Source organism: Ursus americanus, chromosome 13 (genome assembly GCF_024610735.1).
Source record: "Ursus americanus isolate L20-20 chromosome 13, mUrsAme1.1.p, whole genome shotgun sequence".
In the NCBI taxonomy this organism is placed as follows: domain Eukaryota; kingdom Metazoa; phylum Chordata; class Mammalia; order Carnivora; family Ursidae; genus Ursus; species Ursus americanus.
Window position 1 is genome coordinate 16353912 of NC_142139.1, and position 16500 is coordinate 16370411.

General features: G+C 38.1%; 1 protein-coding gene across 2 annotated transcripts in view; it reads right to left on the reverse strand.

Moving 5' to 3' along the window:
• NUDT6 (nudix hydrolase 6) overlaps positions 1-16500 on the reverse strand; it is a 33080-nt gene that overhangs the window by 15558 nt on the left and 1022 nt on the right. Inside the window, exons 2-3 of one of the 2 annotated variants that reach the window (XM_045799035.2) lie at positions 13688-13891; positions 9475-9530 (exon numbers count right to left, since the gene is read on the reverse strand). In XM_045799035.2, coding sequence (XP_045654991.2) covers positions 9475-9530; positions 13688-13891 — 260 coding nt within the window. The remainder of the gene's footprint in view (positions 1-9474; positions 9531-13687; positions 13892-16500) is intronic. The other variant, XM_087866432.1, reaches the window with a different exon arrangement.

Here is a 16500-nt window from a genome sequence, read left to right on the forward strand (position 1 = left end):
CATACAGAAATTAATGCACAATATAGCAAGACCAGTCACTCCTTTTCCATGTACCACTGTATTTTTCTTAATAACACCTACCAGCAACTTATATATTATTTATTCACTTATTGTTATCTTACTCATTCGAATATAAGGTCCAGATGTAGAAATTTCACTTTGTTCACTTGGTGAACAAGTGTTCACTCGGTTTGTTTGCTTGGGGCTTCGAACAGAGCCTGCAACACAGTATACGTAGAACTCGGGCATCTTTAGTGAATGAATGGCAAGGTTCGTACTGTTAACTCAGTTCTTTAGCCACTGTTACGTTTTTTATTTCTCAGAATCATGGGGCAGGGACAAAGGAATGGAACATATGGGTAGGAAAGGAGAAAGGATGAGTTTTAAGTATCATTTTTGGATTTGTGTTTCAGTGTATGCATATGCCTGTGGTGAGGGTTAAACTTTACAAGAAACGCTTTATACTATCCTAGGGAGAATAAGGCACTTAAGGGAAAAAAACTGGCTCAGATGTCTGAAAATAACGCTAATTATTATTTGTAGTTAATAGCTATCATTTATGCTTAAATTCTACCTAGTACCACAATAATTACAGAAAATAGATATCATTCAGTGTCTCACTTTATACTTAAAAAATTTTTTTACATCATTGAACTATATACAAATACTCAGTTTTTATATTTTATTGCTGAAAAGATAATCTGTTTATAACTTAAAAAGAAGTAAAAACTCTGAGTATCATACCTATTTAATTCATAAAGAAACCAAAGTCTTATATAATTTGAATTTGTCCTAGAAGCAAAGGGGGATCACAGCTAGATTGTGAAAAGTAGCACTTTCTCATTCTTAAAGAACCAATCATTAGCATAAGTTTGAAAATCAGCAAATGAAGAGATTGGAAGCCCAGTGTTCTAGTTTACTGGGTCTCAAGCTTGACCTGTTCCTGAATCACCTGGGGGTGCTTAATAGACAAATTGCTGAGCAGACCCGCAGCATTTCTGATTCATCTGGTCTGGAGTGAGGCCTACCTAAGAAGGTGCGCTTCTAGTAAGTCGATGCTGCTACTGTCTCTCAGCTCTAAACCCACCCTCCATGCTCCTCCAACTGATGCTGCAGCTGGGACCCTCTACCCAGTTTCTGCTTTGCCAGCTCACTCCCTCTGAGGCTCCACGAACAGACTACAAGGCTGGAGCAGGACGAAGGGACCGGCTCCTTCTGTCTGCTTCCTGTGGGCTTTCCATGTGCTTGTGGCTCTGGATTGCCTTAGAAATGCTGCTTCGTTCCGGCCGTAGCACTTCCTTCCCAGAGCATCAGCCAGATCCGGTTTGCAGTTTTCCTAGCATTTCCAACATCAACTTCATTGTGCATCCCTTCGCCAGAGACACCAGCCAGCAGATGCCTCCTTTTCAGGGGTCTGGGTTCTAGGCCCTTTTGAGTTCAGGGATACCAGCAGCAGCTGAACCGCATTTCTTGAGTTAGCTATGTGCAGTCCCAAATGAAGGGACGCGTAGCCCATCAGAATGGTAGAACTATTACTTTAAACGGAAGACATCTGAGATACAGCAAGATGAAGACGGAAGCCTTTTCTGAGTCTCCCTTATCTGATTAAAGGCAGAACTTTCTGAAAAGAAGCCGCCATAAATCCCCTTGGTGCCAGCTTCCAGCCAGGAAGGAAACAGGTTTAGCAGCCAGATGGGACACTGCATAAACATCAGAAGCGGCCATACGTATTTCACACAGAAGTCCTCTCCCCTCCCCCTTCACTGATACACAAACCCCCTACTCGTGGTTGTTCAGGGAGTACTCCCCGAACTTTTGTCTTACTAATACATTGTCAGTTGATTCACAGGCTCCCCCACCACCTAAGCTGGTAGACAGAAAGTTCTTCCCAACAGTACTTTATGACTTAACTCTGTTATGTTTCCCAGTCTGTGAAATGAGGATGATAACAGGTTGCCATGATGTTTAAAGTAGCTACATAAATATAGAGCACATAATCTTTCTGCTGGTGAAGGGTCAAGCCTCCATGCTAATGACTGCTGACTGATCAGGGTGGTGGTGCTGAAGGCTGGGGCAGCTGCGGCAATTTCTTAAAACAATAAAGTTTGGTACATCTACTGACTCTTCCTTTCATGAATGGCTTCTCTGTCACATGAGATGCTGTTAAATAGCATTTTACCCACAGAACTTCTTTCAAAATTGGAGTTAATTCTCTCAAACCCTGCTGCTGCTCTATCAATTAAATTTATGTAATATTCTAAATCCCCTGTTGTCACTTCAACAATCCTCACAGCACCTTCACCAGGAGTACATTCCATCTCAAGATTCAGGATAATTAATGAAGGTGACTACATTAAACAACAGATTTTCAATGTCGATGAAAAAGCTTTATACTGGAAGGTTTTCAATTTGCCCAGATCTATCAGAGGATTCACCAGCCATGGCAGCTCTAGCCTTAAAAAATGTATTTCTTAAATAATAAGACTTGAAAGCTGAAATGAGTCCTTGATCCATGGGCCACACAATGGATCTTGTATTAGCAGGCATGAAAACAACATGAATCTCATTGTACATTTCCATCAGAGCTCTTGGATGACCAGCTGCACTGTCAATGAGCAGTCATATTTCAAAGGGAATCTTTTTTTCTGAGCAGTTCTCAGCAGTGGGCTTATAATATTTGGTGAAACTATGCTGTAAACAGCTATGTTGTCATCCAGGCTTTGTTGTTTCATTTATAGAGCACAGGCAGAATAGATTTAGCCTAATTCTTAATGGCTTTGGAATTTTTTAGAATGGTAAAGGAACACTGATTTCAACTTAGAGTCACCAGTTGTATTAGCCCCTAACAAGAGTGAAGCCTGTCATTTGAAACTTGAAGCCAGGCATTGACTTTTCCTCGCTGGTTAGGAAAGTTCTGGATGGCATCTTCTTCCAATAGGCTGTTTCATCTACATTGCAAACCTGTTTTTTAGTATAGCCACCTTCGTGAATGATCTGAGCTCGATCCCCTGGAGAACTTGCTGCAGCTTCTGCATCAGCCCTTGCTGCCTCACGGACTTTTACGTCATGGAGATGGCTTCCTTCCTGAAACCTCATGAATCGACCTCTGCTAGCTTCAGACTTTTCTGCAGCTTCCTCTCCTCTCTCAGCCCTCAGAGAACTGAAGAGAGTGAAGGCCTTGCTCTGGATTAGGCTTTGGATTAAGGGAATGTTGTGGCTGATTTGATCTTCTAACCAGACCACTAAAACTTCCTCCATATCAGTAATAAGTCTGTTTCACTTTCTTATCATTTTTGTGTTCACTCGAGTAGCACCTTTAATTTCCTTCAAGGACTTCTTTGCATTCACAACTTGGCTCTTTTGTGTCAGAGGTCTAGCTTTCAGCCTGTCTTGGGTTTCAACATGCCTTACCAAGCTTAATCACTTCTAGCTTTTGATTTAAAGTGAGAGATGTGCGACATTTCCTCTCACTTGAACACTTAAGAGGCCACTGTAGGGTTATTAGCCTAATTTCAAGATTGTTGTGACTCAGGGAATAGGAAGGCCTGAGGGGAGAGAGAGGAAGAGCGAGAGCTAGAGAGGTGGAGTAGGAGACAGAGAGAGAGCGTGCGAGGAATGGCTGGTAGATGGAGCAGTCAGAACACATACATTTATCGATTAGGTTTGTGGTCTTATATGGGCACAGTTTGTGGTGCATCAAAACAATTACAATAATAACATCAAAGATCACTGATCACAGATCACCATAACAAATATAGTAATAATGAAAAAGCCTGAAATATTTGAGAATTGCCAAAATGTGACAAGAGACATGAAGTGAGCAAATGCTGTTGGACAAATGGTACTGACAGATGCTTGATGCAGGGTTGTCATAAACCTTCAATTTGTAAAAAAACACAATATCTGGGAATACAATAAAGCAAAGCACAATAAGAGGAGGTATGCCTGTACATAGTTTTGACTGTTGCTCTGTTTTAAAAGTATAACTCAACTCAATTCTTTCCTTTTGAATGGCTGTAATACATATCACTCTAGAAACTGATTTCTACAAACTGAACCTGTTAAATCATATGTCTTGGCAGGTTTTATAAGGAAAAAAATAACTCACCCCCAAAAACATCACATTGTATACAGGTTTGGGGTAAGGCAGTTCAGCCACAGCTGCCAGGGAAGCTCCTTCTTTTTTTTTTTACTGCAACCCGATTTTTAAATTATTAGACCTAGGTTGTTTTTTTTTTATATGAATTTCTACACTTTAATAAACAAGTAACTACATAGATTCTTATTTGATAGCTCAACCAACCCTGGAAAACTGCTTAGAGTGGAGCAATCATGTTAGTCTGGCTGTTAAATAAGAACCAGAGATCAAAATTGTTGAACAGGAAGGGAAGAAATTATTTTATCAGGGAAACAAGCTCAGAATGGCTATGCTGCAACTGAACATCCCTTGGCTGGTCAAGTTGGCAGATGCTGATAATAATGTGGCTTTCAAATATCATACACGTACATACAAAGCAAAAAAAATTAGAATAAAGGATCAGAGGTATATGTCTCCACATACAGAACCATATTCTTCTCTAAATGATACATCTTGTACCAAAACAGAGTATGTTTACATAACAATATAACTTCCTTCCAAAAGGTAACTTAGATGCAGAGAATAAGAGAACTCATATTCTATAAAATGTTAAGTTACTAAGTGTAGAATTTGGGGCACAGCTGAAACTTAACATGTTCTAAAACAACTAAGTTCAAACTTTTCTACTAAAAGACATACACATATTTACAGTCCACGAACTGCACAGAGAAAAAGCTCTCTGGGCATTTAGCTTCCATCCTTTTTTTTTTTTTTTTTTTTGAGAGAGAGTGAGCGAGCATGCATACACATACATGTGTGCGTGAGTTGGGGGAGGGGAAGAGGAAGAGAGAGAATCTTTTTTTTTTCCCCCAAAGATTTTATTTATTTGACAGAGACAGAGAGGCAGCCAGCGAGAGAGGGAACACAGGCAGGGGGAGTGGGAGAGGAAGAAGCAGTCTCCCAGTGGAGGAGCCTGATGTGGGGCTCCATCCCAGGACTCCGGGATCACACCCTGAGTCAAAGGCAGATGCTTAACGACTGAGCCACCCAGGTGTCCCGGAAGAGAGAGAATCTTAAGCAGGCTCCATCCCCAGTGCGGAGCCCAATGCGGGGCTCAATCTCATGACCTGAGCCAAAATCAAGAGCTGAACGCTTAACTGAACCACCCAGGCACCCCTATCTCCCATTCCCAAAGTGGTATCAGAGAAGTCCTCAATTCCAAAAAGTTTATTTCAAAGAATGGTAAATTGACTCCGATCTAGACATATGAAGAATATAGATTATTATTATTCAACTATTATCATGTCTCAACTCCTCCAATCTCTTTGGCCTATAAAAGATAACCGGTGTGTGTTACTCTTCCTATTTTTCCACTACTTCATCCCTGTGAACTATTTATACTGATGATGCCTAAAATTATTTTCCTTTTATCCTTTATGTTTTTAGAACATCGTGCTCAGTTCTCTCTTTCATGTTTTGTACGTACCTATTTTTCCTGGAGTGGCACTGTGCTACATGGCATGACCGCAGAGCACAATTCTACAGAATAGCCAGAACTGCAGCTGTATGGAAGCCACGGAGAGCCCCCACTAAAGCTCTTAAAGAGACCAGTGGGGCTCGGCAATGCAATCCTAGACTCAGAATGTCAATATTTTCCTTGTATCCACTCCTGTGGATGAAAGCCACTGCCTAGAGCTTTAAAGTACTGTGGGTCATGATGGTGGAAATTGTAAAAAGAAATTCATCAATTAATACACTTCAACTCACACACCTTTTTTGTATGCAATAACTGATCAGGAGGAATGAGAAGAAATGTCTGAGTACTCCACTTAAACAACTCTTTCAACTTCACGTCATATTCTCTGTAATGAACTCACCATTTCCCCTCTACCAATATCCCGGTATCTGTAGAGATACTATTACTCTAGTCCCACCCTCAACTCAAAATACCAAATGATTTAAAACTCATTCTTTTCTTAACTGACAAATTTACTGTCATCAAATCCAACATTTAGGAGTAGACCAGATTTGTGCCATCAATGCATAAGGAGAAGAGATAGACGTGAGGAGGTGAAATTATCTTATTTCTTTTCTCATTGTATGTCAAGACTTAAAGACTGTTTTTAAAGGCTTTAAAGGTTAAAGATTGTTAAAGATTGGGAAGGTCAAAAGAAAGCCAGAGTAGCAATACTCGTATTGGACAATTAGACTTTAAAACAGACACTGTAACAAGAAAAAAGAAGGACTCTATATAATAGTAAAGGGAACAAGCCAACAAAAAGATATAATGATTGTAAATATTTGTTCACCCAACATGGGACACCCAAATACATAAAGCAGTTAGTAACAAATATAAAGGAACTAGTCAATAATAATACAATAATGGTAGGGAACTTTAATACCCTACTTACATCAATGGACAGATCATCTAAACAGAAAACCAACAAGGAAACAATTCCTTTGAATGATACCCTGGACCAGATGGATATAACAGATATATTCAGAACATGCCATCCTAAAACAGAACACACATTCTTTTCAAGTGCACATGGAACATTCTACAGAACAGATTGTATATTAGGCCACAAAAAAAAAGCCTCAACAAATTTAAAAAGATCTAAGTTATACATGTTTTCTGACCACAATGCCACAAGACTATAATTCAACCACAAGAAAAACTCTGGAAAGACCACATATACATGGAGATTAAATAACATGCTACCAAACAATGAATGGGTCAACCAGGAAATAAAAGAAGAAACAAAAAAGTAGGGGCGCCTGGGTGGCGCAGTCGTTAAGCATCTGCCTTCGGCTCAGGGCATGATCCCGGGATCGAGCCCCACATCAGGCTCCTCTGGTAGGAGCCTGCTTCTTCCTCTCCCACTCCCCTGCTGTGTTCCCTCTCTTGCTGGCTGTCTCTCTGTCACATAAATAAATAAAATCTTAAAAAAAAAAAAAAACAAAAAACCACAGTGAGATACCACCTCACATAGGTCAGAATGGTTAAAATAAAAAACTCAGGAAACAACAAATGTTGGTGAGGATATAGAGAAAGTGGAACCCTCTTGCATTGCTGGTGGAAATACAAACTGGTGCAGCCACTCTGGAAAACAGTATGGAGGTTCCTCAGAAAGTTAAAAATAGAGCTACGCTATGACCCACAAGTGCACTACTCGGTATTTACCCAAAGGATACAAACATAGTGATTCGAAGGGGCACATGCATCCCAACGTTTATAGCAGCAATGTCCACAGTAGCCAAACTATGGAAAGGGCCCAGATGTCCATGAACAGATGAATGGATAAAGATGATGTGGTATATGTATCACTCAGCCATCAAAAAGAATGAAATCTTGCCATTTCACTCATGTGGATTTCACTCATATGTGACATTTAAGAAACAAAACAGATGAACATAGGGGAAGGGAAGGAAAGATAAAACAAGACAAAATCAGAGAGGGAGACAAATCCTAAGAGACTCTTAACTACAGGAAACAAACTGAGGGTTGCTGGAGGGGAGGTGGGTGGGGGGATGGAGTAACTGGGTGATGGCATTACGGAAGGCACTTAAGTAATGTGCATTGGGTGTTGTATGCAACTGATGAATCACTCAGTTTTACCTCTGAAACTATTAACAGTATATGTGAATATAAACAATAAATAGTAAAAGTTCTTGAAGGCTAGGCACAACACTACTTTAGGTACTCAAAATATTTGTTGACAATAAATATAAGTTTGAGTCAGAGATCCTGCCTTAACTAAAACTTTGAAAATTCCTTATAACTATGAGAATTCTTTCAGATAGCATTTCTGAGAAATGTGTCATACTTTCAGATATCATTACAAATATTTAGTTTAAAATTTAAAAACATACATAATGGGGAAAAATGTTTGACTCTGTCCATCAATATTACTGAAATCTCAGAAAGTATCAAAATAATTATTCTCTTTCACTTTCAGTCCTAAGCATGAAACATCTGATGCTAATCATGGTACTTCTCTTAAAAATTGTTGTTGCTTCTAGTTGCCTAGACTTACTTTGTTGTACAAGGCTCTTTACATTCTGTTCTTAATCTACCACTCGAGTCGAGTATTTTACCACTCCCTCTGCTCCCAGCCACAATGAACTTTTTAACTGTTATTTCTATACTACGTGGAATGGACTAGATGTTTATGTACCTCCAAATTCACATGTTGAAATCCTAATCCCCAGTGTGATATCATGAGGTGAGGCCCGGGGGAGGTGATTATGTCATGACAGTGAGCGCTCATGAAAGGGAACAGTGTTCTTATAAAAGAGACCCGAGAGGGAACTGTTGTCCCTTCTGCCATGTGAGGGCACAGTGAGAAGATGAGCGTCTATGAACTGGGAAGAGGGAACAACCAGCACTGAATCTGGCAGCCTCTTGATCTTGGCTCAGTCTCCAGAAACCTAAGAAATAAATGTTTGTTGTTTAAGCCACCCAGTCTATGGTATTTTTGTTATAGTAGCTCTAACAAACTAAGATACCACGTTAGCCCCTTTGTAAACTCTCTGCGCCTTTTGACGTGCCATTTTAATTTTCTGTTTTTCTCTCCCCCCACTCTTCCTGCCATTTTTTCTTTTTTTTCCTTTTTGGCCCAGTAAGCTCCTATTCATTCTTCAAGACCCAGTTTGAATGTCACCTCCTCTGAGAAGTCTTCAGGGGTTTTTTAAAGGCAAAGTGATTGTTACCATCTGTTGTATGACTGCTTTCCTAAATAGGTAGTAAGCTGCAGGGCATCAGGGAAACTGTTTTAATAATCTTTGTATCTCAGCACTTGGCTCACAATGGGAACTTAATGAATGCTGAATCAATGGAAGAATATCTTGACAGTCTGTGAGAAACACAGTTGTCTTCCCACTTAAATACAGCCATTTATAATTTTTCTGTAGCCATAATATAACAGTCAGCAACATGAGCTTATCCCCGACATTTTCAAGGCCTCCATAGGTATTTTTGGAATTAAATTAATATCCTAATGATCCATAACTGCTTAGAAAGAACTTTTAAAATATCTTTCTGTAATTCCTTGAGCATATCAAAATTTCTGTATTTTATTTTTCTCTAGAGAACTGAACATTTAGAAAGCAATTTACAAAGCAGAAGCAACTTAAAACAAATGACTGAAGAAAAAAGAGGCAAACAAAACAAAAGACTTGTAACTATAGAGAATAAACTGGTGGTTACTGGAGGGGAGGTAGGTGCGGGGACGGGTGAAACAGGAAGGGAATTAAGAGTACATTTACTGTGATGAGCGCTGAGTAAATACAAAATTGCTGAATCACTATACTGCACAGCTAAAACTAATACAACACTGTAGGTTAATTATACTAAAATTAAAAACATTTTTTTTTAAAAAGCAGAAGAAACTTACTTTATTTCGATCTTGTACAACCAATATTTTTCTAGTATTTTCATCAAATACAGCTCCTGATGGGGGAAAAGTAAAAGATAATTGAGAAATATTAATTTCATTCACCTTTGACTCCTCCCATACTCCTATCTGTGGTCATCAAAATCGTACCCATCCTGGAAGGCCTAGTTCAATCACCACCTCACCTATGAACACTTTTAAAATCTCTCCAGCAATAAACTGACTGCTCAGTTATTCAGGTTATTTTAGCAACTTGGAATACTAATGATGGTTCTAGCATATGCTAAGTTGTAGCATAATCAGTTGCATAAGCGTCTTCTCTAGATCTTCTATTCCTGATGGTACATAGTTAAATAAATTAATCTTTCTATCCTTCTGTAGCATTTATTTTAATGTCAAATCTTAAGTGCTTAAAAATATTTATTGAATAGGGGCGACGGGGTGGCACAGCGGTTAAGCATCTGCCTTTGGCTCAGGGCGTGATCCCGGCGTTATGGGATCGAGCCCCACATCAGGCTCCTCCGCTGTGAGCCTGCTTCTTCCTCTCCCACTCCCCCTGCTTGTGTTCCCTCTCTCGCTGGCTGTCTCTATCTCTGTTGAATAAATAAATAAAATCTTTAAAAAAATATATTTATTGAATAAATGAAGTGACTTTGCCATTCTCATTTTTATTCCTTGAATCACCATGTATAGAACATGGGTTGTGCCCCTGGTGATCTAAGTCTCAAATATCTCAATATTCAGTTCAGGATTTCCCTGAAGCCACTTACATTTTTTTTTAACACGTGTGTAATCACTTTATAACATACCAATATATTGCTTTGGGATAACTGTTTATTTTATATATGTCCTAAGTTCTAATCCTTTTATTTATTCATTCAATACACACATTGCCAAGCATACTACACATTTGGCTAGATGTTAGGGACTTAAATAAATAAGGTTTATTTGTTTTTTGACAATCCTGGGTCAAAAATATAAATGACACCTTAATGATTTGTATTAATTCCTTTAAATGCTATAATTTAAAAGTATTTATATTTACATAATGTGAGGAAATATTATTAAAAAGATTTTCTACATACCTTTCCATCCTTTCAATATTAATTAGGTTCCTATATATAATACATATGGGTTCTCCATATATTAATTGAGCCCTGTATGTGTCAGGCATTTTTCTAGGTGCTAGGGATAGAGTGGTAAACAAAACAAAATTCCCTATCCTCAGTGGGCTCACATTCTGGTGTGTGTATGAGAAGGTAACAAATAGAAAACAAATTATATAGAACATGAGGTGACAATGCTATATAGAAATAAAATACAGAAAGGGATAGGTATATATAATACAAGGAAAGACAAACTTCTCTGAAATGAAAACTCCACATTTTAGTGTTTAAAAAAAAAAAAGAAGGAAAACCACTAAGTGAAATGTAATTAACATTAACGTTGGCTTCCATTAGAAAACATAAACTATAATTTAATTGGACTTTATAAGGATTAGAATGCCAAAGAAATGCCAAGGAAGCCTCTTAAATTTTAATAATTTGTGATTACTGAAATTGCAATTTTCCCTAATGAATTATAAACATGAGCAAAATATTTATTTCAAAGACAAAACCAGCACCACTAAAGCACAATGTGAGCGACCCCTGCTGGTCACAACTTCAAAGGTAAATAAACACAAAGATCAGAAATTAAACAGAGATGATTATTATATTACGATTAGTCAGGTACTGTGCTAAGCGCTTTATGTGCATTATCTTAGGTACTCTTCACAATAATCGTGTGAGTGGTATCATTTTGAGTGCCCAAGTTCACACAGCCCTAAAACTGTCTGTCTGGATTCTGAGCTGGTATTCTCACAGTGCAGTAGTGTCCTTTCCCCACATAATTGTGTTCGCTGGGGACTTGAGTTTTCACTTGAAGAGCTATCTAATCATTCAAGAAATATTTACTGAGTATCTACTTTATGCCAGACACTGTCTTTAACCTGAAAACACAGTGGTGGAAAAGACAAATAAAATACCTGCCTTCGTGGAGTTTATATTATTGTGGGGGAAATTAAGTACATGATATAATTTCAGATTGTGGTGGGTGCTATATGGAAAAACAGACCTGGATAAAGGGACCATGAATGATGGGACTGGCATGCAGGAGGGCTGTATTTTAGACAGGGAGGTCAGGAGACTTTTGAAAAGATGTTGGAGCAGGAACTTTAGAGCTGAAGAGCTAGATAAACAAAGCCCTCGGAAAGAGCACTACAGGAAGAGGAGCCAACAGGTGTGAAAGCTCTGAGGCAGACACAAGCTTGCTGTGTTTAAAGAAGAGTAACAAAGCCATAGCTCACTCCATTCCAGTGTAGGGAAGGAAAGACTTTTCCTTGACTCACTTAGGTTCTGTGTCTAGGGCTGTGAACAGAACTGACAGAAGTACATATATTTATTATATTTACATGGCTTGGGGTGGTGATGGAAGGCTTGATTAAAAGAAGTTTAAAATCCCAAAAAAGTGGTTAAACCCAGGGACATACATACCATTTTAACAAAGAGCAATACATAATGGAGACATAACAGAAGAAAAAGGGGTTTGGGATAAGGGAGGTAAATGGTGGGAAAATGACTAGGACATATAAGGGGGAAATTAATGGAATACAAGGGTTATTTTAATAAGGTTTATTTGTACAGACTCCTCTTGGTGTCAACTCCCCATCTTCTATGAGAATGTCTCCTCTTCCTGATACAAAAAAATTATGCCCTGCTTTTAGGTAAAAAAGGGGAGGATGCTTCCTGTATCTAGTGTTTCTGGAGCTCAAAATAATCAATATGCCAAAGTGGTATATTTTGCAGTGGTAATGTTCACCAGCCACACCTACTTTCTGCTACTTATAACAATAAATGTCATTTATTTTCCCTTCACCCAAAAAACACTATACCTTTCCAGAACAATTTCTTACATGATTTCATTGCCACCCCTAATAGCCACTTCACATTCTAGTTATATTTCAAGACTGTACAAGTTCCAGATCTCTCATTGCCTGAACTCCTATGGTATATCTTAACTACAATACATACTATAGTATTTAGTTATAAACAAGTGCTTCATAGTATTATGCAAATATTACTAATTCTGTAATAATAACTGGATTTAAAAGTCTAATTTAAAAGTCCATACCAATGAACTGCATGACTTTCTAATGAAGTGTGAGGGTGCTATCAAATTACCAAGTAGTCTTTTGAAGTAGAGCTGAATGGAAATTTCTAAATGCCTCTAATTGTTACAAGAGAGTGAGATCATGGATGGAGAAACCATTAGACATCCTTGAACACTCCTTTTTAACCTCAAAGGTGCAAACTACCTTTAAAAACGCTTGTAAATTATATGAAGGCAAATAAAATTATTAAATTACTAGCTTATATATAATGCCGCTTTCATTTAAGTCATAAGGAGTCTTTACTATTTCAAGTTTTCTGGAAGTCTAAGAATTTTCTTACCCCTGGTTCTCAAAGGATGGTCCAGGGACCAGCATTAACATTAGCAATAGCAGCAGAGAGCTTATTAGAAATGCAAATTTTCTGGCAACACCCCACACTAACTGAATCAGAAACTCCTAGATGCGGGGCCCAGCAGTGTGTTTTCAGCAAGCCCTCCAGGTCATTTTGATGCACGCTACAATTTGAGAACTCTTGTCTTAACCTATAGCAAATCTCTCAAGACCATGTCTTTGAAGTTAATCAGTGGCTTGAAAAGTCCATAATATACTTAAATAATGCTATCTTAAAACAACTGTTTGGCATTGTAACAATGTAAATACCTTTAAGAAGTAATGTCCAAATCAAAAATCTGCTTTGCTCTACCTTAAATTTAACCTAAAAGTTATTTTTATTTTACACATTCACATAATTAGTACTAACATGTTTTACCATAACGATTTACTCCCTGATCCCAATTCAGTGTTACCACTTGAGTATTGAAGTTCAAATACCTAAGTAAAAATGTTCCAAGGTACGCTCTGGAAAACTAAACACAAAACTGTTCTCTGTGCTGCCCTCTGCTGATTCATAAGGCAAACTTCATCTATTTAAAGCACTCCTTAATAATCCCGATAAACATTTAATCAAGCTATTCATTACATATGAATAACCTATCACTTAGCTGTAAGAAAAAACTGGGTGAACCTCTAAAAGGTTAATTTCATTGTTAGTTTGAAACTGACCTGCAACTCCTACTTGATGTGTAGCATATCCTGGTAATCTGCTGGGTCCCTCTCCCAGCCACAGTGTCAGTGTGGATGAATCCGATTCTGCGTGGTGAAAGCAGAAACCCAGGGAAGCAGCAGGGGCAATAAATCGGCTTTGGAGGATGGGAATGTGCAGCCACACCGCTATCCTACCTTCTGATCTCCACTGCTGTACTGAAGCTAAAATGAAGATGAGGATAAAAATCTGTAAACATTTTCCAGTGAAAGGAGTGGAAGAAATAAACTCATCTCAGGTGTTACCTCTTCCAAAAAGCCATCCTAAAACATCCACCTCACTTAGTAGTTAGCCAGGGAGGGGTGAGGGAGGGGGAAATCCCAAAATGCTCTGTTCACTTCAGCAGCATGGGAACTCCCATGTTTTATTGTAATTAGTACCTTGTTTATGAGATTTTTTTCATCAGACTGAATTCCTTGAGAATAGAGTCAGTATATTCATATCACCTGACACAATACTTGGCACATGTGTTTTTTTTTTTTTTAAAGATTTTTTAAATTTTATTTGACAGAGATAGAGACAGCCAGCGAGAGAGGGAACACAAGCAGGGGGAGTTGGAGAGGAAGAAGCAGGCCCGTAGCAGAGGAGCCTGATGTGGGACTCGATCCCAGAACGCTGGGATCACGCCCTGAGCCGAAGGCAGATGCTTAACCGCTGTGCCACCCAGGCGCCCCTTGGCACATGTGTTTATCACTGTATTAGACCCACTGCCTTTTAAAGAGGTGCTCAATATTTGTAGAATGAACAAAAAAAACTTGATTTAAACAAAATAGAATACCATTTCAATGCTGTTCCTTTTAATAGCCTTAATCTTTATAAATGACTATTATGGGCTTCTACTCACACTTTAAGAGTTCTGTCCTAATTTTTTTGGCTTATAAATTTCAATGTGGTTATAACTCTAACTTTGTTTTTAAATAATGTATACCAGTCCTAGAAAAAAACTGAAAATATCATGAAGAAATCAAAACTTCATCTTACTAGCATGCAGAGATAAAAATTTAAATTTTGACATTTTTCCATGAATATAATTTTGGAATTGACATCACACCATATATAATTTAAGCATATCTTTTACTAATTATAAACATTTTGCTAGGTTAACAAAATTTTGTAATGAACATTAAGTGTTTAATGACTGCATAATTTTCCTCAGATAGGTATGCCAAAAGCTACTTAACCAGCCCCCTACTCCTGGATATTTAGATTATTTCTAATTTTTTTTTTTATAAATACCAAGATGAATGTAGATTTTTCTGTTTTTAGCTTCTGTAAATTCTCTTATTTTATTACTTAAGATTGAGCCAGAAGTAAAAGATGCTAACATTTGGTCCCTACTAAGTTCCAGACACTCTATATATATTATCTCATTAAGTTCTAAACAACCTGAAAGGCAAGTATTACCGCCTCTTACTTATGGGTGAAGAATAGTCTTAGAAAAACTTCTCAGATTACTTTCTCCAACCATCACCTCGCTTAATCTTTACAATAATCTTGCAAATTGTGTGTGTTTGTGGTGGTGGGGAGGCTTGATTATTTAATGGTTAAATTTCTTTTCCTCCTCTTCTCCAGCTGTGCAGTGACTCCCTGTTAAGGACCGTGTTCCCTACCTCTTTAAAAGGCAGTGAGTCTAAGACAGTGACAAACACATGGGAGCCTTTCATAAAAGCTTTTTGATTTGGGGCTATGGAGTCAGATCCTTCTCACCTACCTCTTTCCCTGATTTAAATCTTTTAAAAATTGATGTAAAATTACATAAAGTGAAGTGCATAAATCGTAAGTATACATTTAATGAGTTCTGACATATGCATACACCTGTGTAACCCACTCCAATAAAGATTACAGAACATTTCTATCATGCCAGAAAGTTCCCATAGCCTCCCTAATCATTCTATTCAAGAGAAAAAGCTAGTGTGACTTCATAACAATCTTTGCTCTAGCTCTTAGAGGCAGCATAATGCATTAAGAACAGATTTCAGAGTCAATGCAAGTTACTTAATCTCTCTGTGCCTCAGTACCATCATCTTTAAAATAAAGGTAACGGTATCTACCTCAGTTATGAGGATTAAATGAAGATTTGTAAAGTTCTTAAAAGTGTCTAGCAATAGGAACTCATAAATGCAATAGATTGTTTTATTAAAAAACTATGAAGTATATAGCACTACACATATTATAGCTTCCTTTAATTTATTTTTGATCACCACATGCATCCAGTAATTAAGGTTGACATTATTCACCTAAGCAACCGAAGAGGCAAACATTTTTAGTGGTGGTTTGCCTAATGCCTGGCTAAGCACCTGTCAAAGCCTGGGGCTTGAAACAGGGATGTGTGACTCTAAACCCAACCCTCATGCTCGGCCTTTTTGACTAAGAAGTGCTTCAACCACCTGGCCACTGAAAAGTGTGTGCGATAAATACCTGTATCTTTCACACATAAGTGGATATATTAGAGGATGAACATTGATTTGATTCTCCTACTGCTGAGTCAGCAATTATTCATAAGTAGGAGAGAAAACGAGGTGAAGAGATAAGTAGTTTGGGAAGGAGAATGATTACAGTATGAAATAACTAGCTCAATTATATTTACATAGATGCTCACTTGCCATATTGCTCAAAAGGATAAAGATTATCTGAAGTTTCCTTTTAGAGTGAGAGGATCTTACCATGGCTGAATTTCCATGCTAGGCCTTCAACTGGAATGGGAGAACCATTGAGGGCAGTCTGAAAAACTCCCAACCAAATCACGGGCTTCTCTTAAAGCGAAGGCTCCTCC